Source organism: Mya arenaria, chromosome 13 (assembly GCF_026914265.1).
Source record: "Mya arenaria isolate MELC-2E11 chromosome 13, ASM2691426v1".
Taxonomy (NCBI): Eukaryota; Metazoa; Mollusca; class Bivalvia; order Myida; family Myidae; genus Mya; species Mya arenaria.
Genome location: NC_069134.1, coordinates 6,854,184 through 6,880,832, shown reverse-complemented (window position 1 = coordinate 6,880,832; position 26,649 = coordinate 6,854,184). Strand labels below are relative to the sequence as shown.

Below are 26,649 nucleotides of genomic sequence, written 5' to 3'. Positions count from 1 at the left end.
AAAAAACATTAGCTATGAATAGCTATATAGACCGAGTGCGATTATAAATAAGCCTTCACATTTGATCTTGACATCATGCATATTTCGATTTCATTGATGCCAGTAGACCTTTATAACAAATTTAGATCTATTTTTTTACTTCATAATTTGAATTTTTGTTTTGAAAATTCGCGCCATATTGTCTTGCAGGTGCTCGTTGTTTAAGTGTTGCTATCCGCAACGCATCTTATTTACTTTCGAAATATTATTTTTTCAATATTCGAATAAAATATTTAGTGAATCAAATATAAGAAATTAATAAAAAGTATTTATAAATTAGATTAGAAGAAATGTATCGTACTTGATTAAATGTGTTTCGGAATGTGTATGCGAAACTAACGTTATCCAAATAAAGCTAGAGGAATTCCAATCGTTGGTGAAATAAAAATAAAATCAAACCTGAATGCTATAATAGCGTTATAAAATAGGACCGCCACGATGAGTATGCAGCTCAAGCATATAAAGACTTTGTTGCCTCCTCAGGTAACGAGTTATTTTCTATATAATTTAATTACAATACTAATTATATCGTTAATACTGAAATAAAAAGAAATACAAATATGACCAATTGACTATTGTCCACTTTCTTTATATCAGTACAGATATGTTTGTGAAAACAACATATGTCTGAGACAGCCTTGCTGGTTCCAGGCTATTTAGGAAGTGGACCTTTTTGACCTGCATTCACCAACTTTCAGCCCAAATATTAGTCAGAATAATGCACCAGTCAATTGTAACCACGGCCCCCCCCAGGTCCAGGAGTATACCGGGGAAATGGGCCTTGTTTTTACATTCCGCCGGGTCAATGTAGTGGTTTTGTTTTCACGCCAAATATAGCGGGAAATCGGCCTTATCTAGGATCCCTTGGGTGCGGGGGCATTTGGCTTGGGGTTTACCAGCAGATCGTCCCCAGGGCGGAGGTTTTGCCCGGTCTTGGATGGACCGTAAGTCAAAGTCCCCGCAATTCCCAGGACCTGGGGGGGCCGTGGTTACAAATGACTGGTGCATAACAAACAGATATGTACAGTGTGTTGATAAGTATCATTGGTGAAGGTAAATGCCTAATGGCTGGATGCAAGTTTACTTTACTCTTAGCTGTCATCCTTAGGTCAAAGGCACCAAGTGCCAGGTTTATAAAATAAACAACCATCCAGGTTGACACAAGTGATAGGCAAAGGTGACTACATCAGTTTAATTGGTAGAAGTGCTGTGTGCGTTGGTAAGTACCAACCGACCATTGTGGGTTCAAAACTTGGAACATTTCCTTCTACATTTAGGTTTCCTGACACTGACCTGTGGAGACATCCTGTATAGAAATATTATCATGTCAATGATTTCTAAAAAGGCATATTGATAAATATCTGTATTTGTACAAAAAGTCAATTGGCTGCCAGATTTTTTCATGATTATTGAACAAATATAGGAGTGGGGATAAAATGCCAGACTCTCTGATCTGGTACACCTACCACTTGAACGTCTGCATTATGTGTGGCACTATTTTGGTAAACAGTAACACATTTATTATTAATTATGTGTATTGACATTTTAATGATCAATAAGTGCTTTGTTTAGGATGGGGCAGCAAAGATCTGTACCCTGGCATGGGCACCCAACAACCTGAAGTTTGCAGTGTGCACATCTGACAGGGTGATCTTATTGTACGATGAACAAGGAGAGAAGAGGGACAAGTTCTCCCTGAAACCAGCTGATGCCAAGGTACTTTACTCTTGATCAGTCTCACCTAGGGTCTTGTATGTTTGTTTTAATAAGTTTTAAATGCCCCTAAATCTGGGCATATTATAGTCACATGTGCATCGACCATCCATTGAACTGGACTGCGTTTTGGGGGCATTCATTACTTCCTGTGACAGCTCGTGTTTTTCTATAGTTCATGTTGAACAGTTCTAACATTTTACAGATAATTTTAACAATGGCTATGCATACTTAGAGGAAGAAAGATAACTTTTAAGAATCTAAAATATTGGAACTCTGATTGATATTTTGATTCATAGTTTTATTTGTTTCAGTTTGATATTTAAATAGGTTTCATGTTATAATTAGAATTGAGTAGAAAATAAGTCAGAGTTATGACTATTCATTTTTACGTTATTAAAAAACGATATAATTATGCTACAGATATCACATTTATATTAAAATTGCAGTATGGAAAGCGTAGCTACACAGTGAAAGGGATAGCATTCTCTAGCTGTTCCACAAAGCTAGCTGTTGGACAGACAGACAACATTGTATATGTCTACAAAGTCGGAGATGACTGGTACGACTTAATTTCTTGAACATTTTATAACCCTTATAAGTTTCACAGCATCATTCACATTGCATAATAGTACATGAAGATGATGGCACTGCACACTGTTATAATCCCAGGCCTGGAGTGAAACCTTTAAGACATGTAACAACCTTTTTTAATTTTATAGAAATCCTTGAAAACCTTCAAAACCCTACACAAATCTTTAATTCACTCTCCAAACCTTAAATTTTCAAAAAGACTTTTAACCTTTCTCTTTTTCGGAAAACTAGGGATGCAAACGAATGGCAAAATTGATATTCGAATATACGATAATTCTTTCGATCGAATATTTGAATATTCGATTACCGAAATACATACCGTATTTTGGAAGATATAGTAAACTACAATTATTATTCGCTTAAGTATTAGCCGGGGCAGTTTTTCCCTACTTTGTCGTATCCAGTACTCGCGGCGGACCCCGATTTTCCCCAAATGTTCCTTTGAAAGTCGTGATTTTCAGGAAAAAACCCTCAATACATTATAATCAGACAAACAACAAAATCAAATAATTTCAATTCCGCTGCTTTTATATGTGTAAACAATGTGAAATAAGATGGATTCCTAGTCAATCAACGTTTTGCGCCAACGAAGGGTCTTTCCGTAGATAAGCAGCCTCATTCTGAGATTGACCTCTAAATTGACGAAATATAACTATGGCAAACCCAAACCAACTAGGGAACTAGTAAAATAATAAAACATACAGCTGATTTGCAGCCAAGACAAAACATTGGTGTTAAAGCCTATTCCTAGTCAGTTATTGTAAAAGTAGGGGGACTTTTTACAGTTACGGACGATATGTCCCTAAATGATATAAGACACGTGTTTAGTGTATTGTCATCACATTTACACCTCTGGCATTAGGGGCCAGTCGTAAAAACAAAAGAAACGAACTTTATAAACAAAATGTGTTTTAGGCAAAAGGATTTTATTCTCTTTATTGAGAATTAGTATTATTACTCTCTTTTTTCGAATATTCGAATATCGATTTTGACATTCGAATACCAGACGTTTGATCGAATATTCGAATATTCATTTGCATCCCTTGGGAAAACCTATAACCCTCTGACAAATCTATAGATATTTTCACTCAGTTTCCCACACCTTTTCAAGGAAATGATATTACATCTATATTGTTTTATTGACTTAAAAAACTGCAGTCTTATGATATTACTTGCATATATCATCTGTAGTATTGCAGAATTTTATTGTAAACACCAAGGGGCATATGCATAAATCTTCTTAGTGCAAATTTAGTGAATTTATAGTACTGAAAATTTTAGAAACCCTCTTTTTTCATCAAATTAATTCATATAATTTTATATTGACCTTTTTCTTCAAGCTGGAAAGTGTCGCATATTAACTTCTCTTTCAGGGGAGAGAAGAAGGTGATCTGTAACAAGTTTATACAGCAGAGTGCTGTCACCTGCTTAATCTGGCCCCCGGAACAGCCCATTGTGTTTGGTCTGGCAGATGGCAAGGTAGGCTGAAAAAAACCCAACAACATATGGTAAAAAATCTTCAGGAAGAGAGTGTGAAGAAACAGTTAACCCTTTATACCAGACTTGAGCTAAACACATTAGATTTCAGAAACCTTATTAAGGATTGATTATAACAACCATGCTAAAGTGCTCACATGAATGTTATATTGAAACTCACTTTAACAGTGAAGTAATGGGCCAGAAGCATTCTTGATATTTCCAATTTCTGTGTCGCCTTTCAACATAATAGCTATTATTTTTGGTGTTGATTGTGGAGTAGGTATCAGCAAAAACCTGTTCAGACAATAACTTAAATATTCATAATCCAATGGTGACAAAACTTGGTGGCAGTATTTGTGGGTATAATGTCTCGGTCAAGTCAGGTCGTTGGTTAAATTGCCTTTGTATTTCCAGTGTTATGCTCCTCTTACAGTACGATATATTTGGTTTATTAAGTGACCGTGTTGTATAATGTTTTGACCAAATTTGCTCCAGGGATTAATTGCTCAAGATACACAAGAGTTATGACTCTTTTGCATTGAAACACCGTTGGCTTACTTATTGTTTGGGTATAACTTTGAGACAAACTTTTCAATTTACTACAAAGTTTTGCTACTTTTACATTATAATTGGTTTGATTTAAATCATGTGTGCTTCTAACAGGCGATACTTTTAGTTCCCCTGAATTGAATTTGCAAGTAGTCAGTTTTATTTGTTTGCCAACAGGTGCGAGCAGCCAACATCAAGACCAACAAGTCGTCAACCATCTATGGAACAGACTCCTATGTTGTCTCTCTTGCAGCCAAGTAAGAACGTTTCATAATGACGAATTTTAAAATTTCATAATTTTTCGTGAGATATTTGTATGATGAACCTATAGTTCCAACCTGTGAAAAGCTCATATGTGTTCTCTCATTATATTTGTTACATCCATCGCATATGTCAAATTCATTAATAATTGCAGGTCAGAATACTGTAATACATTTGTTTGGTGTTTCAGTCCCTCTGGGAAGGGGTTTCTCTCTGGTCACGCTGACGGCTCCATTGTCCGCTTCTTCTTTGATGATGAAGGCACTGGTGACCAGCAGGTGAGTTAGGGCATGATGAGGATATGTGGCAGTGTTTTGTAGGGAATTTTCTGTAATCAATTTGGCCTCCAAATGAAGCATGTAATACAGTATCTCCCCTTGATTTCCTTTATTAGAATGGCATTACAAATTGTGTAGTATCAAGAGGCTTCGTACAATAAAAAGAATGATGTCTAACTCTGATAGGCTTGGAATTGTGCAAATAATTTCATGCTTACTTTCTTTTAAGTCTCACGTATTGTGTTACTTTTTCCCCTACAGGGCAAGATCAGTACCCACCCTTGTCCGCCTTATGCCCTGGCCTACTCCCAGAATGCCATAGTGGCCGCAGGATGTGACAAGCGGATCATTGCGTACGGCAGGGAAGGCAGGAGCTTTCAGCACTTTGACTTTAGCCGAGATGATGATGAGCATGAGTTCACAGTTGCAGTGTGCAGTCCTAGCGGCCAGTCTATTGTGGTCGGCAGTTTTGACAGGTAAATTTTTGTGTTTTTTATTGTAAAATTTTACTTAGAATTATGTAGAACCAATAGTCATACTTTCTTATAACATAGAAGAATCAGTGTAAAAATGGTTCAGGGGTGAATACAATAGACGTCAACATTATCTGGATGAACATGAGCCCGTACCTGAACTATGTGACATGTTTGATTTACTCTACATGCAGGATGCGTGTGTTGAACTGGAGCCCACGTCGTCAGATGTGGGATGAGCCCAAGTTGAAGGAGATCCGTAACCTGTACACCATTACTGCCCTCGGATGGAAGAAGGACGGTGCTAGGGTCACTGTGGTAAGTGCTCAGGTGTGATGACCTGCCAATCAGCTACAAAATGTCTTCATATTTAAGTATAATGAATTCAGGAAAAAGACATGTATTTTAATGCAGGTTTTTATGTTAGTGAAATTATGTGTTATTAGCTTTTTCTGGTGTGATTGCTATGTTTGTGTAACTGTTCTTGTAAATGTATTATTGTGCATTCAGGGGACACTATGTGGAGGTGTGGAGATGTTTGATTGTTGTCTGAAGAGAACCATCTACAAAAACAAGTTTGAGATGACCCATGTTGGACCAAACCAGGTGGGTTCATGTGAGGCTCATTGCACACAAGAATTCAACCAGTTTTTAAATAAAATATACTTTTGTAATTATCTATGTAGGTGCAAAGAGAGTAAATGAGTCCAGTGGTGTATGCATCTATATTTTGCTTAAGATGTCTAGTGTTTATATTATCAGCTAGTTGCTATAATAAAAATGAAATGTAATCTTGTTTCAAATACATAATTTTGACTTTCATTTTTAAGATTTACACTCGTTTAAACTTATAAATTATTAACACCAAGTCAACCTATGCTGTGTGTTCCCCTCTGTCACAGGTGATAGTGAAGAACCTGTCTACCAACATGCGTGTCGTGTTGAAGTCTCACTATGGTTACGAGATAGACGAAGTACGCATCATGGGCAAGGACCGCTACCTCGTCTCTCATACCTCTGATACCATCCTCCTCGGAGACCTGCAATGTAACAAACTCAGTGAGGTACGAAAGAACATGTGTATGATAAATAGGATAAGTTACTAATATGTGCACTCAGTTTGATCTCAGATTGTGTTTTTGCAATAGTTTAATGTTGATTTATGTATTTTAAATCGCTCAAAAGTTGTAGGAATTGATAAATTAATTTTTTAATATTTGTTGACTTTTTTATTTGTTGTTTATTTTCTGTATATGGTATGGCACACTGTTGTATTTTGTTGATTTTTGGTTTTCCATCTTCTAGGTTCCATGGCAAGGTTCTGGAGGCAACGAAAAGTACTACTTTGACAATGAAAGTGTAAGCTCTTAGTGTTATACATAAACTGCCATATTAGACCTACTTTCATTGAACATTCCTTCAATTCTAGCCAATAAATCTTTCTGACTGACTTTAGATTCAAATTTTTAAGGAACACCTGTGTCTTCAGGTAGTATTTTTGATATGGAAATGTTCTAAATCAATAGAAGCATGTTATTATTTATCTCCCTATTTATTTATTATTCCATTTTTTTGCATTCATGTAGGTATGTATGATATTCAACGCCGGAGAGCTGACCATGGTAGAGTATGGGAACAATGAGATCCTCGGCTGTGTGCGCACAGAGTTCATGAACCCCCACCTGATCAGCGTACGCCTGAACGAGCGTAAACAGCGTGTGGTACAGGACAACAAGAAGATTGCCTATCTCATGGACCTGAAGACCATTGCTATCAGTATGTGTCTCAAATGCTTTAAATAGCTGTTTGTGCAATGCATGTAACATAATACTTCTATTTGCATTGGTCTGGTTATTTATTATGCCCCCCTTCGAAGAAGAGGGGTATATTGCTTTGCACAGGCATGTCGGTCAGTCGGTCGGTCGGTCCGTCGTTAGACCAAAGCTTATCCGAGTGATAACTCAACAATTCCTGGACGTATGGTCATCAAACTTGACATGAAGGTTGGGCCTGACCAGAAAATGACCTCTATTGATTTTAGGGCTCATCGGGTCAAAGGTCAAGGTCACAGTGACCTTTAATGGTAAAATAATTTTAAAGCTTGGGCCTAAAATAAAAATACATTTGGTTCGGGTTACCCGACCCTACCTACCAAATAGGCGCCGACCCTACTGTTTTTATACTAAGTTTAAAAAAAACAATGAAAAACAAAAAAAAAATAAGAAAAAAATAAAAAAAATTCGTTTTTTTTTTTAATTGCTTTTCAATATGTAGTTTAAACCTTAAATGCTTATACAGAAGATAACTTTAACACCATTCTCCAATGATGAAAATGATATTCTTATATAAAGCCTAATAAAAAAAAATATTTTTTTTTTTAAAAAGCCTACCTAGCCTACCTATTTTTGAAAAGGATGTAACCCTAACCAAACAATTTATTTGTTTTGATATTGTCAGAGGGATAACTCAACAATGCCAAGACCTATGGTCATCAAACTTGATATAGAAGTTGGGCCTGACTAGTAGATGACCCCTATTGTTTTGGGGGGTCATCGGATCAAAGGTCAAGGTCACAGTGACCTTGAATGGTAAAAGGTTGTCCGAGTGATAACTCAACAATGCCTGCACCCATGGCCTTCATACTTGAGTTGGAGGTTGGGCCTGACCAGTATCTGACCCCTTTTGTTTTTGGGGCTAATCGGGCCAAAGGTCAAGGTCACAGTGACCTTGAATGGTAAAAGGTTGTCGGAGTGATAACTCAACAATGCCTGCACCCATGGCCCTCATACTTGAGTTGGAGGTTGGGCCTGACCAGTAGATGACCCCTATTGTATTTGGGGGTCATCGGGCCAAAGGTCAAGGTCACAGTTACTTTAAATGGTAAAAGGTTGTTCGAGTGATAACTCAACAATGCCTGCACCCATGGCCCTCAAACTTGACTTGGGGGTTGGGCCTGACCAATAGATGACCCCTCTTGATTTTGGGGGTCATTATGCCAAAGGTCATGGTCACAGTGACCTTGAATGGTAAAAGGTTGTCCGAGTGATATCTCGACAATGCCTTCACCCATGGCCCTCAAACTTGAGTTGGAGGTTGGGCCTGACCAGTATCTGACCCCTATTGTTTTTGGGGCTCATCGGATCAAAGGTCAAGGTCACAGTGACCTTGAATAATAAAAGGTTGTCCGAGTGATAACTCGACAATGCCTGCAGCCATGGCCCTCATAATTGAATTGGAGGTTGGGCCTGACCAGTAAATGACCCCTATTGTATTTGGGGGTCATCGGGCCAAAGGTCAAGGTCACAGTGACCTTTAATGGTAAAAGGTTGTCCATGTGATAACTCGACAATGCCTGCACCCATGGCCCTCAAACTTGAGTTGGAGGTTGGGTCTTACCAGTATCTGACCCCTATTGTTTTTGGGGCTCATTTGGTCAAAGGTTAAGGTCACAGTGACCTTGAATGATAAAAGGTTGTCCGAGTGATAACTCAACAATGCCTGCACCTATGGCCCACAAACTTGACTTGGAGGTTGGGCTTGACCAGTAGATGACCCCTCTTGACTTTGGGGGTCATCAGGCCAAGGTCAAGGTCACAGTAACCTTTAACACAAAAAAGTTAACAAATCTTCTCCCAGTGATATCTCAACAATGCCTGAACCTATGACCATCATGACATGGAAGTTGGGCCTGACCAGGAGATGACACTTATTGATTTTAGGAGTCATTGGGTCAAAGGTCAAGTTCACAGTGCCCTTGAATGCGAAAATGTTTCAAGTGATAATTCGAAAATGCACCCATGGCCCTCAAACTTGACTTGGTGTTGTGTCTGACCTGTAGATGACCCCTTATGATTTTAGGGGTCATCAGGTCAAAGGTCAAGGTTACAGTGACTTTGAACGAAAAAAGCTTGTCTGTGTGATAACTTGGGAATGCCTGCACCCACGGCCCGCAAACTTGACATTTAGATTTTTGGTGACCAGCTGATGACTCCTATGGATTTTGAGGTCATAGAGTCAAGGTCATGGTCATAACACACTCTATCCTCAAACTTTGAATGGTCATAATCTTAAAACTGCCTCAACAGCATCCAATGTCAGTGACAAATCAGCTGTCATTTCGGTCCATGCATATTTCATTCAATTGTCCTTATTATCCTGACAACATGGCGCTCAGGGGAGGACATAATGTTTGACAAACATCTCTTGTATTACACATAGTTCTGGGTGAACAATCGGAGATCTGCTTCTTATTAATCATGTTATGTGTTGTGTTGCAGTGGACCTTGTGAGCGGGATCAACATTGGTCAGATCAACCACGAGTCCAAGATTGACTGGCTAGAGGTATGCCCATTGTTACACACCTTGCACCATACCATACATGTTTCAATGTTTAAAACTATGAGAAAATGTCATATAAACTTTAGTAATAGAGACAATATGAAGTTTGTTATTTTGCAACATTGACTGATAAGAGACATAAAGATCCGACCATCTGCCATCTGACAACTGACAATCTGCATTTGTCCCAGAAAGTACATTTACATGCTTTTGTTTTTCAGCTGAATGAAACTGGTAGAAAGCTGTTATTTAGAGATAAGAGACTGAGGGTAAGTACATCGGACTACAAACTTGTGTTCATGCATATTTGTATTTAGGAATTCCATTAGAAAAACAGACTGATTATTTTAAGTCTTATAATGTTTGGTAAAATATAACCAATCTTCAAACTATTTTGTTTGTTTGTTTAATTCTGAACATTTTGAAAGATATAATACAGGTTATTGAAATGGTCTTTTTACAATTGACCACCATAGAAAATTTAGTTTAATAACATACTGCATTCTTTCCCTGGTTTGCAGTTGAACCTGTATGATGTTGAAAGCCAGCAACGGACGACGATCCTGAACTACTGCTCATATGTACAGTGGGTGCCGAGCAGTGATGTCGTTGTTGCCCAGAACAGGGGGAACCTGTGTGTCTGGTACAACATGGACGCCCCAGAGAGGGTCACCATGTTCCCACTGAAGGTATGGCTAGTTTGAGGCTGTTTTTTAACATTGCCCTGTATTTCAAACTGGAAAAAAAACTATAAATTGGTGGAATGGAGGGCTGTAGGGTAGGAGGAGAGTCCCTGACCGATTATAAAATGGTGGTATTGGTCAGTGAAAATCCTTATGCGTTCAAGGAAAAGTCAGGAAGTTTTATATTTCCTGATGGCAGCAACCCTATTTCATCTGTTCTCTGCAATTGATAACACATAAAATAAATTTCACTCTCAATATACCTCTGCAATTTAATGTTATAAAATTTGGGAAAAAAGGAAATTGAAAGAAAAAAATGAATTGAAGGAAACCGGTAGTTTAAAGAGACTGTTGTGCTGCAGGGTGAGATAGTTGACCTTGAGCGTACAGAAGGGAAGACCGAGGTGATTGTGAACGAGGGAGTGACCTCAATCTCCTACACACTGGACGAGGGGCTCATAGAGTTTGGCACCGCCACTGATGATGGAGACCTTGAAAGGTAGCAATTGATGTTGTTGTCAACACTGATTAAAGAAGAGCATATTTTAACTGCATTTTGCGCTTTTGAAAGAATTGGCAGATTAAACAGTAACTTTGTAACTTAACAGCTCTTTGTAGGGAACGTTTTTATAAAAAAAATGGAATTTAACTTATGATCTTCTTGTGAATGATTTGAGATTTGACCTCGGTATTTTGGCAAATAATTTCAATGGAGAAATGTTTATCCTGGCATAATTGGTAAAACTGAGTAACATGTAAATTTACTGTGTTGTGTTCTTTACCCCAGGGCGGTAGCCTTCCTTGAGACCCTGGAAATGTCTATTGAGACAGAGGCCATGTGGAAGTCCCTCAGTAAATTAGCCATGGAGGACCGGCAGTTGCACATTGCTGAGAGGTAAATACAACCAACTGCCTTTAATCATTGAGAAAATGGCTCTAAGGTTCATATTAAGACTATAATATTGCCTAAATTATCAATATATATCCCAACCATATCGTGGTATTAATACGGACACCACACACTTTAAAAGCCCAACTGCGTTCAAACTCCAATAATGATATCAATTGCGCAATTCATTCCGTACGAAATAACATCATGGAAATTACGTATGTGTAGATGCTATGCTGCCCTGGGGGATGTTGCGAAGGCAAGGTTTATGAAGGAGACCTTCCGTATAGCAGAGGAAGTTGCCAAGACGATGGGTGGGGATGGCTTCAACAACTACCGTGTGAGAGCGCGCCTTGCCATCATGGAGAAAAAGTTTAAGGAGGCAGAGAGTATTTACCTTGAACAGGTTAGTGATCAATAGTTACTTGATATGTCGGATATTGTCAAGTAGAAGAAATTACTGGTTTCATTAAAGAGAAACTTTGTTTTTTATTGCATTTTTTAAAGACATAACTTTAATCATCTTATATGTTGAGTAATTTATCTTCATGATATCAATTAAACTACATCTACATGAGTACCATGGTTTATATTATTTGCTATGAGAAACCTATTACCATGGTATATTTAAAGAATGTGTGTATTTCCTCTCATTCAGAACCATGTTGAGGAAGCAATGGAGATGTATCAGGAGATGCACATGTGGGACGAGGCCATTGAGGTCGCCGAGGCCAAGGTAATAACTCGTTAAGTGTATAAGGTGATTTTTTCAATTGAATGGAAAGCTGATGTTTCGATTTTCACAAAGAGAACATATGCGAATAGATCATCTGTTAATTGTAAGGTTGTCATAATCATAGATGTTTGTAGAAAAATTCTACAAACTTTCTGAAGGTATTTTTCTAACTTTGACCCATGGAATATTTAATTTTTCTTGTATCCAGATGCACCCTGAGTTAGACACATTGAAGAGGAACTATCACCAATGGCTGATGGAGACCGGCCAGGAGGAGACAGCAGGAGATGTATGGACATTACACATAAGTGCAAAACATGATAGTCAAACATTATCATAAACATAATAGCTATAGCTATAGCCACTGCATTATCTAGTTTGAAAAAGCAGCATTTATTAATATTTTTCTTAATAATGATTAATTCATTCAGAAAACATTTAAAAGTTTTTACATGAACTGTTGTACCTCCTACATAATATTGAAAATATGTCAGTACACTCTTTGTTGTTTTATCAGTTGAAGGAGCGAGAAGGAGACTATCAGGCAGCCATTAACCTCTATATGAAGGCCGGCCTCCCTGCACGTGCTGCACGGCTTGCGACCTCACGGGATGTAAGTTGATAGGAAACTTGGCTCTCAGTGCTCTAGAAATTCACATCTTATTATTGAAAAGCCATGAACTCATTAACTTGTGACCATTGAAAGGAAAAAAATTGTGCACATAGTTTTAAAAGAAAGATAGGAGTTGCTTCAAAAAGATGAACCTTCATTTAAAGAGGCTCTTGTCAGAAAAAAAGAACTTACATCGGGTGATATTAACTTGAATAAGTTATAATATTTCTACTTTGTGTGTTACAGGAGTTGATGTCCAACACAGATCTTATCAGTAGGATTGCCTCCTCTCTCATCAAGGGAGAGCTCTTTGAAAGGGTACGTATTTGTCTCATAGGCTCAAACAATATAAATCTACAAACCTTTTCAGCTCATCAGTTTTTTTTTTAAATAAAAATGCCATGGTATTGTCATAGCCTTGGTGACCATGTTCTTGTTTCTGTAGAAAAAAACTTTAACCTTACCAAATATTCAAATAAAACTTGCTACACATTCTGCCATAGTCAGTATGGCACAAATATCAAGGCCCATAATTGTGACTTTAATAATTGTTGAATTGTGCCCCTTTTTCCGAGGCTCTCTTGTTCTACTTTATCATGTTTTCTGTGCATGTGTTAACAGGCAGGGGACATGTATGAGAAGATCCGAGACTACCCTCAGGCCATGTCCTGCTTCAAGAAGGGCAAGTCTTACAGGAGAGGTATGTATCTCTTATACATGAACATTCACGGAATTAAAATTATTGATTAATAATAAATGTTATGAGGATCACTTTTAATAATGGCTTTTCATTTAATATTATCCTATTTTATTGTGTGACGATACATTTGCACAATATAAGATGAAGAAAACAACATAGAATCAGAAACAGTGCAGTGTAACAAAGCTTACGTTCATATAAAAAGGGGTTGGTCCGCCATACTTTAGTTATGGCCCATTCCCAAACAAGGGCTTTTAGCAACTGATTTAACACTATGCAATCCTTTAAACATACAGACAGAAAGAATCGTAATTAGTAAATTGCCCTAAGAATGGACTACCAGGTTATGGAATATGACCTTTATCATATGTTAGTTGATGTTTTTCTTACCACGTTTATAAGTATTGCTGTATTGTAGCTGTGGAGTTGGCCCGCTACGCATTCCCGGCAGACGTTGTGAGATTGGAGGAGGAATGGGGAGACTTCCTTGTTTCCCAGAAACAACTTGATGCTGCCATCAATCACTTCATAGAGGCTGGGTATGTATCGCACAAGGTTTTATGTATGATTAACAAAAGCATGTATGATCTTGTCTAAAGGAGGAATTTGGACACTTCTTTGTCTCCCAGAAAAACCTTTATGCCATCTACATCTACAACTACATGGATGATAGGCTATGGAAACTAGTCCTGTAATTAACAGGGCTGACATGTAATGTAGGAATATGATAAGTAAGTTCAATGGTTGAAAGAAATATAAGTACAGATTCCATGGAGTTGAAAAGCTGCAAAGATTGTTAGCTACTTTTGTCCAACATACAATGCCTGATATTTCGAGCCAATTTCAAGCTCTATATTCTGCAAACATAGTAAACATCACTCTAGTTGCATTGTTTATTGCACACATCTTGCCCTATGTCTGCAGTATTTCCCCTTCCCTCTGCAGCGCTATCCCGAAGGCTGTTGATGCTGCTATCAGCTCTCGGCAGTGGGCCAAGGCTGTACAGATCCTGGAGCTACAAGACTCTTCCCTCGCGTCCAAGTACTACAAGAAGATTGCTGACCATTACGCCTCCATCGGGGAATATGAGGTGGGGAATGGTGTTAGGAGAAGTCCAAATGTCTTAGTTAAGGCTAAAGTAGATTATGTTTTACATTGGAGTAAATTACCAACATTCTTTGGCATGTGTAGTGGTGTTTTCTCATTTATTCAGGACAAAATGAATTATTTGATGACATATTTTCAATTTGTAATCATTTCAGGTTTTTCACATAAATTTCATTGAGTTGCTTGCATACCAAACCTATTATTTTCCTGTGTTGTAGAAAGCAGAGCGTCTGTATGTGGAGGCTGGCTGTACCCGAGAGGTTGTGGAAATGTACACACAGGCCGGCAAATGGGAGCAGGCTCACAAGGTTAGTCTTAAGTGGGAACACAAAATACAGACTAGAAAATGTATGGAACCACTATTATATATTTTAAAGGCCCTTTACACTTATGTCTGTACACGATTCTGCAATCTCAACTGATTGGTATCAACTTTTTAAAGAGAAAGTTTAATTAGAAGATTTAAAAATCATATCTATTGTGAATGGTTGATTCAATTTGTGTGTACTGTTTCAGATGGCATCGAGCTACATGAAGTCAGATGATGTGTCTGCAATGTACATCTCCCAGGCTAGACAGCTGGAGGAGCAGGGGAAGTTCAAGGAGGCTGAGAAGTACGTCATTTATGCTGTAGCTCCATCAATATCAAGTGTAACATTGAATATGAAGCAAGAAAGGGAATCAATTAATAGAATAAGATCAATGGTTAAATGACCTACGCTGCTAAGTTACTGCAGAGAATATTTAAGAGACAGGAAGTTGCATCTGAAGAAGTCACAGTCTGTTTAATGTTTGCTTGTGTGGCTGAGAAAATATCTCGAAAATTGTTACTGTGAAATCATTAATGTTAGTGGGGCATTAATGTTCGTGGTTTTCATGAGTTAGGTGATCAACGAATTCAAGATCCCACGAAATATAGACCCTTTATTCACTTTTTCAATTGACATGTTATGTACATATTTTAGTTTATTCGTCCCAGAGGCCGCAGTATACAGCGTAAATATCCATCTCAATTTATATCATACTATAATTGTTTTATTAATATATTATATCTGCCTTTAACAAATTATAAACCAAATCATTTAAATGTGTTTAAATGAACCAAATGACAAAAGCACGTGTGTGCTGTTCATGAAAATCTCCAGATTTACAAGATGTGAGTGATGAGTGTCGGTTCTCGATTTTTTTCTTTAATGAAATAATTAATCAATTACATTGGAGGCTACTGAGCACCCAACGAGACAATGTACAAAACAACGCGTTCATTATACTTATAAAAAAAAACGTGCGAATAAATATTGAAATGATTTGATATGAAATAAGATGATATTCAAAAGTGATTGAATTGTAAACTTCAGCTATCTTTTGGGATTGTTTACTCAAATATACGGACCTTCACGGTGTTTTCACAGTTTGCAAAATTCTTAATTGGCATTCAATGGCTTCGCCTATCCGTCTTTATGATCAGGGTACATCTTCTTTTTAGACCTTAATTTCCAATTAAATCGATAATTGACATGGGTATATGCACTAAATGGCATGTTGTACTACTTTAGCTAGTGTCATAAATTGAGTGACGTAGAAGACGGAAATCAGGGGCCAGCGTGTGGAGATAATGCAGACGATCTAAGATGATCGCAGTTTCGATTTTTTTTTCAAAAATGAAAACCCACGAATTCAAGTACCCACGAAATTGTAAATTTTCGGCAAACCACGAAAATTCATGCCAACGAATATAAATGATTTCACAGTATTTGCAAACTGAATTTGACTACCATAGTATTAAATTTATGAAACATGAGTAAGTCTATATGTCCATGTGTTGTCAGGTTGTTTGTGGCTGTGAAGGAGCCTGACCTGGCCATTTCCATGTACAAGAAACAGCGGATGTACAGCGACATGGTCCGCCTGGTCAAGGTCCACCACCCAGACCTACTTCAGGACACCTACATACACTTGGCTAAGGTATCCTGCATATAGTGGCTACAACCTTTAGGTACAAGAAGATGTACATTAACATAGTACATCTGCTAGCCTGTGTAGACTGTATTTTTTAATAAATAAATAAGCAGAAAACTAATTTTTTTGTGAATTTTTTTCATCATTAGGTTCCAATGAGTTGTTTTGTACTGTTCAGGAGTGTGAGACGGATGGTAACCTGCGCCAGGCAGAGCAGTACTACGTGGAGTCCGGGGATTGGAAGGCAGCAGTGAACATGTACCGATCACAGGACATGTGGGACGAGTCTCACAGGGTAGGTGTCATGTCAAAACTGTGATTTCGGAATATTATTAATAGACTTTGTGTCATGAATGGATAATGTTGATTGTTCTTTTGTAAGTTTAAGTGTTACACAGTTTCCTTGCCCCTGTATTTCAGGTAGCAAAGGCCCAGGGTGGCCAGAATGCCTCCAAGCAGGTGGCATACCTGTGGGCCAAGAGTCTTGGTGGGGACTCTGCCGTCAAACTCCTCAACAAGTTTGGCCTCCTTGATGCTGCCATCGACTATGCTGCTGAAAATTGGTACACTTTTCTGACGTTTCAGTTCCCAAATATATATATTGTCTGTTAAAGGACCTCCAATATATCATGGGAAAGTGTAAAATTACTTACCATTAAATTTCACTTGGGATCAACCTGCACCCAACCCAGTCTTTGGTTACATCTTAAGAATTTTCTGGGGAAGGCCCTGATATGTGTGCATTAGTTACAATTAATGTTAACATTTGTACTTTGCAGTGCGTTTGACTTTGCATTTGAGTTGGCAAAGATCGCTATGAAGGAGAAGTTGCCTGAGATCCACCTGAAGCATGCCATGTACCTCGAGGATGAGGGAAGGTTCGCTGATGCTGAGGCCGAGTTTGTAAGAGCCAGCAAACCGAAGGAGGCTGTTCTCATGTGAGTACTTTGTGGGAGTAGACTATAAATGGGAATCTAACAGATTTAGCATTAGAAATATAGAATTCCTGCAAAATGACTTTCATTTGAAAGTACATGCCTGTTAGTGAAACAAACAAAAACATCAGTAACAGGTATCATATTTTCCATGCCTAATATGCTGTCTTCTTACCAGTGTTGCTTTTGAATGAAAATCATCTTAAATTGTTCCTCCGATATGAAAATCACTTACCTCTCTGTTTGCTGTAGGTATGTACATAACCAGGACTGGGACAGTGCCCAGCGTGTAGCAGAAGCACATGACGCAGACTCTGTAGCTGATGTCCTTGTGGGCCAGGCCAGGTTTGCCTTCGAGGAGAAGGAGTACGCTCGGGCCGAGACATACCTGCTCCGTGCTCAGAGGCCTGAACTAGCTGTCAAGTACTACAGGGTATGCATGTTCTCATATTGGCGTTGGGTCTGGATTAACAATTATTGTTAAATATTTCTTTGCAGCCAATTGTATCAACAACTTGAAAAGGTTCTCCGCAGGTTATCTTTGATCTTGTTTGCACATTTAAACAGATATAACTGTTTAATAGAGTTAGTGAGTAAATATTAACCAAACAATAAACCGTTTTGCTAACTTCGATCCATCCAAAAAAATAACCAGTTTTATACAATTTGCTACCTTAAAGTACTGGACAAACCTCACAAATCTTCAGTTCTTGAATGGGCAGGTGATGAAAAACAACCTGTAATGTTTCAGGACTCTGGCATGTGGCAGGATGCCCTACGTGTGTGTAAGGAGTATGTGCCTCACAAATTGCAGCAGCTACAAGATGAGTATGATCGCGAGATGACTGCTGAGTCCACCAGGTAAGAGTCAGTGGGGATTTCTGTTCTAAGAACGTCAACTTATATGTTTGTAAAAAATAATATTGATCGTTGACTGTGATTTGTAAAATGTGTCTATTTCATATTTTTTTATACCTGGATAGTTAATCCTTTGCTGGTAATGTGAATGTGATTATCATAGAATCAGTTTTTAACCAAATGCTTTTTTTATTTTGTACTAGAATTTGGTTTTGGCAGTCATGCATATTTGCCATACAACATGCTATGTATTTAATTGTTGCAGGGGTTCAGAGTCTATGATAAGCCAGGCGAGGGAGTGGGAGTCATCAGGAGAGTATGCCCGGGCTGTTGAGTGCTACCTCAAGGTCACAACAGAGCTCACCAATGACAAGGACCTACTCGTAAAGTGCTGGCTTAAGGTATGTATGCTAGATTGGCCTTTAGTAAAACCCAATATTTATATACATGCAGTGTCTCCATGTCAATTTTTCATATTAGAAGATGCAATACTTGTCTTAAATAGTTATTTGTTGAACATTAAAAACATACAAAAGATCTTTCTACAAGACTTAATGCTTTTTCTGTTCCATATAGATTTTGTCTGGTTTAAACTTATGTATTCAACTGTTGAGGCTGTGAGTTCAAACTTTTGTTTATTTTCAGGGAGCTGACCTGGCCATCAAGTTCCTGGGCCAGGATAAGGCCACCAGGGTGGTTGAAATTGTGTGTCCTAAACTGGTCGAGTTCAGAAAGTTCAACAATGTATGTCACCTGGTCCTTTCTACCTATTGTTTCATAATTGAAAACTTGTTTGTTTGCTCTTAATGCCCCACAAAAAAATGTAATCACTCTCTGGTCCCTCTCTGTGCGTCCACATCTTTTATGTATTTTTTTTGTTACAAACTTATAAGCCATTCAAAATTTCAAATATGTACTTTCTTACCTTCATCAGAGTTACAATATGGTCTTTTGTGACAATTTTTGTAGCTAAACTTGATATACTTTGTCACATTTATGGGTCTTTTTATACTTAAAAATTATGATAATTTTTTTTATGGTCAATAACTTAAAACCATTCAAGATATTAATTTCAACCTTTCTTTACTTTCTCATATTAATAATATGCTTGTGTATGACAAGTTATGTTACCTAAGCTTGAATAATCTTGCATTTCTTGCCCATTGTAAATGATGACAATTTTTTATGGTTTTGTTCATAACTGTTCAAAACTGTTTAAGATGTTACCGGTAAGTTCAAACTTTCCATCTTGCTCAAAACAAGTCAATAGATGGAAAGCAATTCATTTGTCAAGTGACTAATAAAAAAATGAAATGTCTGCTACAGCAGTTGCCAATAACTTAATAACATGCCTTCATTTGCACCCCCTTTCAAATATGCTATAATTCAGAGCCCTTATTACTCCTGTGGTGGCTCTAGTTGTATTTCTCATATATGTTATATATCTAAATACCTTACCCAAATTCCAGTGCATTCCTTTGACAAATTTATGATCTGAAGATTGTGTAGCTTCAATGTTAGTTGCGCAAGAGTGAAATAACTGCTAAATTCCCCTCAATCCACTAATCATTTATAGCCATGGAGTGTACTACGCTTCTTGACTTCCTTGAAAGCATGCTAATGATGCTTTTATATTCATTGTTCCAATAGGCAGCTGAGCTGTACCTGAATGTGGACATGGTGAAGGATGCCATTGACATGTTCATTGCTGGGGAGGAGTGGAACAAGGCCAGGAAGGTTGCCAAGGAACTGGAACCAAGGTAACCAGAGAAGCACAAGATGCATTGACATCACACTTTTTCAAAAAGAAATATAGTTCCATGATTCATACATATAGTAATATATATCCCAAAAACTATATTTTAAGTGCATTTTTGTGTATTTATTTATTTATTTTCACCAGATATGAGCCATATGTTGAGGAGCGTTACAAGGAATCTCTGAAGAACCAGGGCAGAGCAGATGTGGTATGTACCTAGTACTTGAACAACAGTTCGGTTTAAATATTTCAAACATGTTGAGGCTGCATAGCATTATACTCCGGCTTCACAGTGAAGTGGGGCTATATGGGAATCATGCATGTCGTCACATCCGTCCATCCGTCCCATTTTTGTCCAAATATTTCTCATTTATGGCACAAGTGACCACTATAGCATGGGAAAGTGCCACACGAAAGACCCATGTTCTTACCTTCTAGGTCAAGTTCATTGCAACTGTCTGAACTTAGTAGTTTTGCTATATAAACCTTTTTTTCTTTTTTTTCTAATAATTTGGATTTATTCAACAATATGTATGCATTTTACATACCATAGTAAATCATTACATAAAATGCTATATAAACCTTAAAATGTTAAGTGTCCAGTCCATTACTTTCTCATTTAAAGTCAAAACCCATGTGCCTACCTTAAAGGTCAAGGTCACAGGAACCTTCTAAACTTAGTTTGTTTGCTGTTTAAGCCTTACTGATGATAGTTTGGTAATTTTGTCCTGTCCATATCTTTCACATTATGGTCAGATGGTCAAAAGGGTCAGATTTCACAAAAGTGATCACCATAGCAAGAGGATGTGTTGCGTATAAAACCTGTGTCTCTACCTTTAGGTCAAGGTCACACAAACCTTCTGAACTTAATATGTCTTGCTATTTAAGCCATACTGATGATAGTTTGTGTGCGGTCCATATCTATGTCATACTAGGTATGATTTAAAAAATATTTGGCAAAGGTGACTATCATAGTATGAAGATGTGTGGCACACAAGACCCGTGCCCCTATCTTCGAGGTCAATGTTTTGTGCTATATATGGATTAACATACCAATATTTTCCAATTTTCCTCATGTCTCCACATTATTGACATGACTGTCTGTGGCATGTTTAACTTCAGAGGAACACTTTCCACATTGATTTCTTGAATTGTTCTATCCAGGCAGTATTTTCAACACTTTGGCATGCAGGTATATTAATCACATTCTGTGATAGCTCTAGTTGTGTTCGGGTGTAGGCATTGAAAGTACAGAATAGAATTATAATACATACCCCGGAATTCATGACTGTATTTCAAAAAATCATTCAAAAACTGTACATGTAAAATTGTAAACAATACCTTTATCTTCCCAACGTAGCTTGCGAGTGTTGACGTGGTGGGTGCCATCGACATGTACATAGATAAGGGTGACTGGCAGAAAGCTCTGGACACCGCGGAGCAGCAAAACCCCAAGGTCCTACACAAGTATGTGGCCCTTTATGCCACACATCTCATCAAGTCAGGCGACACCATGCTGGCTCTAGACCTCTACGTCAAGTATGGCGCCCCAGCCAATTCACAGGTATGCACAGTATGCGTAAATTACTCAGTTGACATGTTACATTTTATAAGCTCATCATTTGTTTTAATACCTTAGTTTTAGCCTTATATTTGATGCAATGATATTGTGAGCAATTTTGAATAGGGAATGTTTTCCTTCATTACTGCTCATCAAAAATTTACAACATATCATGTATATTTAAGCAGCCAATAATATTTTACCTCTGCTATTCAGAACTTCAACATCTACAAGCGGTTGTTCAGTGATGTGATTGGGACAAAGGACCTGAACAAACCGGAGGCCTACCGGACCTGGGCGGATGTCAGGGACATGCTCTATGACCTGGTATGTGCCTCTTATAGTCTCATAACAAGAATATTGCAGTTAATAAGTGTTCGTTAATATATCAGTTGCAGTAAAGTAGCAGTCTGAATGAAAACTTGTTTGAAATAGTTGGTTCTCAGTATACTTGCAAGACATTTAAATGTTCTTGGTCATACAAACAATATGACATAAAAGCTCTTCATTGCCAAGGTCCCTTCAATTTGGTGTTGAATATGTATTTAAGCAAATGTGCATTTAAACATAAATACAAACACACAGTTAGGGCATGACAGGGGATTAATTTCAGTGTCATTTTTACAAGGTGTGTGTATTCACTATTATGACAAATTTCTTGTTCACATACAAAAATATTTTCTCGTATATTTACAGACAGAGAATCTACGTAAGTCCCCAGATGCCAACGGTCCGGACCATGAGGACTTTGAGCGTTACCTGCAAATTGCCCACTACTATTCCATCCGGTCTTCAGCCATGGCCCATAAGTCCCTCGACTCCATCGCTACCAAGCTCTCTGTCTCCCTCCTACGGCACACGGACATTGTCCCCGCTGATAAGGCATTCTTTGAAGCTGGCATGATGTGCAGGGTAGGCCAATGGATTATTTCTTCTCCAAGCATCTTAACAGCTTATGTCTTTGAAAAGACTGTGGAATTGTGCATAGTCAGTGAAGGATTGATATTAATTTATAGGGCAGATATGCAATCTTAATGGGAATTGCCATTTTGACAAGGGCATTCAAGATTGCACAACGTCACCTTAGTGCAATAACTCAATAACTGCATATAGAAATAGAAGCAGATATTGAGTTCTTGCACTAAGGTGACGACAAATGCCTTTGAAATGAGTCTCAATCCCTATATTTACATTTTTGCTGTAATTTTTACTTTAATAGTTTGAATTTACGCCTTGAAATATTTTATGTTAAATTAAGGAAAAAATATAATTTTTGCATTTTACATTTGTGAAAAAGAATTGTCGATATATTTGCAGTGATTGTGCTGCAATGATATAAACAATAACATAACGGTTTGCAGTTCAAGCAATATGAAATACATGTATTGTAAACATTTTGATGCATCATCTATATTACGTATCATTGGTTTCAGGCTATAGGCTGGGATAACATGGCCTTTGTGTTCCTGAACAGATACCTGGATGTCTCTGAGGTTAGAATCAAACTATGCAGAATTGACAATAAATGTTAATACTGGCAAGGTACTAAATTGTGTTAATTGTAGGTCATACTTACGATACAATTGATCTCATTTAGGTTTTTTCTCCATCTGGAATCTCAAATCTGTTTATCTTTATTTACATTAATTTTGTTTGTACTATTGGTTACAGGCGATCGAGGAGGGTACCCTGGATATGATAGACCACAGTGACTTCCAGGACACGGACATTCCCTTCGAGATTCCCCTCCCTGAGAAACCACACCTCTCTGTAAGTGTACTGTGCATATACTTAACACCCATCGTCCATACAAGTACCATTATTTGTACATACTTCTTTCTGAAAACCTAAATAATTGCTTCTATTCCTGAACTTAAACTCAATATTTGTTTTTCCGAGACTTTTCCTCTTCTTGTTATGCCTAGATTAGACAAAACTCACATGAGATATGTTATGCGGGGGATCAAACCAGATTTAATTATGATTATAATGAAAAATGTTCATACATGTACAAACATTTCTTATGCATTTTCTGACTTGTCTTTTTTGGTATGTTCATTCATTAAGCATTGATCAATTTAGTTAATAACAAATTGAAAGATCTAAAAGGAAGGGTTTATTTTGGGAAAGAAATGGGTCAGAAACAGTCTAAAATAATGGAAAGATTGCCCTAAAGAATATATATATTCAGGAAAAGGTTATGACAAAATCAATATTAATAGTAACCAATTTTGACCTTTTCTATCATCCTCTTTATTATAATTGATTATCGCATCAACATAAGTGCTGTGTTATAGACAACGTGTTGCATTGAAGTAAAAACCTGTTTCATACCAATATAGAAGGTTATCACAAATTTGTTTGAAATTAGGTTTGGTACATTTTAACTGTGTGTTCCAGTCTCAGCAGCATGAGGAGATACGTGAGTGGGTGTTGGCTGTCTCCATGGACCAGCAGATAGAGCAGGTCCTCCCCCAGGATGCCCGTGGATGCTATGAGGCGTCTCTCACTACGCCTGACGGTGTACGCTCACAGCCATGTGTTATCACAGGTGAGAGGACATTAACTATCTGTTCTCAAGACTATTAGATGTGTATAGAGTTTCAATTGCGAAATGGAGTAGCCACACAAGTTAATACCCTCATAGGTAATATTAGTAGTGCCTTTCGTTGAAAAAAAGGCTAACCCATTTAATGTTGGGATTTAGCTATTTAAATAAATACTTAAGGGCTCACTGTTTTGTTGAAAAAAAAATAGAAAACCTTTTGAATGATTTGCAAACACTCATCACCCAGAAATCAGTGTGGTGGATGATCATTTCTTTAGATTGATGTGACTAATTATATTAAATGATGTGTGTTGCAGGCTACCCGGTGTTAGCGGACAAGATGGAGTTCAAGTCCCCCGGCAAGGTTGCCAACAAGGATGACTGGAACAAGTACCTAATGGCAACCAAGGTAAACTGGGCTGGTAGATGCCGCCATATTTTAGGCCCGATTGAAATGTTAATATTGTAAAGAATGGTGTTTGTGTTTTGAGCTTGACTAATTGTTATGCTACTCACCCTAGCACCTGCATTGGTGTCACACCTTGGTTAAGGTTTTGCATGTAAGCACCTTCAAGTCATTATCTTAGCAAGTACATCACATATTGCTTTTAAACCTCAGACATGTGTTCCCTACTATCCAACTTACTTAATAAAGTTTGATAACTAACATATATTATGCATACAATGTAAATTATGGCCTTTATTAATTATCTGTTTAAGGCTTTGCATGTTAGCACACATAGGTTAGTATGTCAATATCTACTTGATGTTTTGAAATGAGATTTTATACAACATTGTTTTAACCATCCAACCTACTTATTAATCTAGATGAAGTTAGATATATCTCTATTTTGTATATAATGCAAAGTATCACCCTTTTTATTTGCCACAGAAATTCTGGTTAAGGTATTGCATGTAACCACAATTAAGTTAATATCTCGACAACTACTTCCCTACTACCAAATTTACATAGTTAATTAAGGTAGATAATTATATTTTGCATAAAATGCAAGTTATGGCTCTTAATGATTTCACTTGGGGGCTCTGGTTAAGGATTTTCATGTAAGCACACATAAATCAATATCTCAGGAACTATATCTTAAATATAATGCAAATTATGGCCCTTTATTACTCAACTTAGTAATTCTGGTATAGGTTTTGCATGTAAGCATAAATAGGTAAATATATAAGCAACAATGTGATGTATTGCATTGATACTTTGTACAGTGGTACCCAACAATCCAACCTACTTAATTATTCAAGTAAGGTAACTCATTTTTTTCATATAATGCCAACTACTTATTTATCAAGTTAGAATGCAAGTAATATTATTTGACTGAAAAGTTCTGGTTAATGTTCTGCATGTGATCCAATTTTTCTGTGATCCACTCATGTTTCACCAAACCTTTGCAATCATTAAACTTTAAAGCGACTGAAAAGTCGTGTGCGCTGTCTCTGTAACAGCTATTATTAAAGCTTTATAATGTAAATGAGAGGATAATGATATAATAACTAATTTACCGACATGAATCTCATAGAAATCATGTGTTTTTTTCACTAAGAAAAAGAAATAACACACAAATCTTTTTTTTCGAAGTTTACATGAGGTATCAGCATGTTGTATGAATGATTTTGTAATACTCATTATTTATACTTTTAGGTTTCCCATGCAACAGAGCTGCAGGACGTGTTGAAGTTTATCGGCAGCTGGTGCGGAGCCACACCCAACCCAAGTTACTCCTTCCAGTAACCATGACAACGGACACTTGACTTGACTCATGAAAACTGACCAGAAAGTGATAAACACAACAATGAGTGAACTGTGTACATTCAAACTGATTAGATGATTAGTATCATTAATGGTGATAATAGACTTGGCTATCGTATGTTACATTATCTATTGATTTATTCTTCCCAATTTAGAAGATACATGTTAGTGCATATTGCAAACCATAATGTCATTTCCGATCTTTCAAGTGAGACACGCACACAAACCCGCACGCACAGACACGCGCGCGCGCGCACGCACGCACGCACACACAGACAGTAGTGTGAGGATGAGGGAATGTTGCGATCACTACAGGCCTTCATACCTTTTCTGCTGTTGGGTGTTTTATTTAATTTATTTTTGCCTTTAAACTATTGTGAACGTTGTAGTAAAGTATTGATTGAACATTCCGTCCAGTAATTTGTTATGTCTGTATTTCATGTTTCTCTAAATAAAATGATAGTCTGCCGTATTTTGTTGTTTGTCAGTATTATACCTGGCTCATATCGGGGCTTTATATGATCACGGATAACTGCTGTCCGTCTGTCGGTGTTCTAAATGTGCAGAACCATTTGATCGTAGTCATTCAACTTGTGAATGTAATGCACGTGCGCAATATTTGACTTTGAGGTCAAGTTCAAAGTTAGAACTACTAAGGAGGTAGGATGACTGTTCGGAATAGCACAGAGGCTCATTAGGTGATCGAAACTCGGCTTTATGTTCTTGTACCTACGCTGCCTACAGGCATATGTGCCTTATATGTGGACCATGGGCCGGGGACATTAGGTCATATCTGAATTCATTTATC

General features: G+C 37.6%; 1 protein-coding gene across 1 annotated transcript; it reads left to right on the top strand.

Annotated features, from left to right (window-relative positions):
- Positions 1-389: 389 nt before the first annotated feature.
- Positions 390-26,313, top strand: LOC128213677 (intraflagellar transport protein 172 homolog). The gene is made up of 45 exons (XM_052919664.1): positions 390-522; positions 1,612-1,755; positions 2,202-2,314; positions 3,720-3,825; positions 4,552-4,631; positions 4,826-4,913; positions 5,175-5,389; positions 5,581-5,704; positions 5,897-5,992; positions 6,289-6,450; positions 6,692-6,745; positions 6,973-7,162; positions 9,664-9,728; positions 9,947-9,994; positions 10,247-10,414; positions 10,771-10,907; positions 11,196-11,303; positions 11,526-11,703; positions 11,956-12,033; positions 12,242-12,322; positions 12,551-12,646; positions 12,893-12,964; positions 13,268-13,346; positions 13,765-13,885; positions 14,292-14,436; positions 14,672-14,761; positions 14,970-15,067; positions 16,283-16,418; positions 16,591-16,711; positions 16,837-16,975; positions 17,192-17,350; positions 17,600-17,780; positions 18,099-18,208; positions 18,471-18,606; positions 18,851-18,949; positions 19,856-19,965; positions 20,109-20,172; positions 21,325-21,528; positions 21,742-21,852; positions 22,222-22,437; positions 22,959-23,018; positions 23,197-23,295; positions 23,926-24,076; positions 24,391-24,482; positions 25,734-26,313. Exons 1-45 carry the CDS (start codon positions 478-480, stop codon positions 25,821-25,823), a joined length of 5,259 nt encoding a protein of 1,752 aa, XP_052775624.1. The 5' UTR covers positions 390-477; the 3' UTR covers positions 25,824-26,313.
- Positions 26,314-26,649: the final 336 nt, after the last annotated feature.

Bases quoted from the DNA above. Each gene is read 5' to 3' on its own strand.
- LOC128213677 (XM_052919664.1), top strand. From the start codon at position 478: ATGAGTATGCAGCTCAAGCATATAAAGACTTTGTTGCCTCCTCAG. The intron at 7,163-9,663 runs GTATGTGTCTCA...GTTGTGTTGCAG, and splicing joins CCTGAAGACCATTGCTATCA to TGGACCTTGTGAGCGGGATC. The intron at 23,296-23,925 runs GTAAGTGTACTG...TGTGTGTTCCAG, and splicing joins CTGAGAAACCACACCTCTCT to TCTCAGCAGCATGAGGAGAT.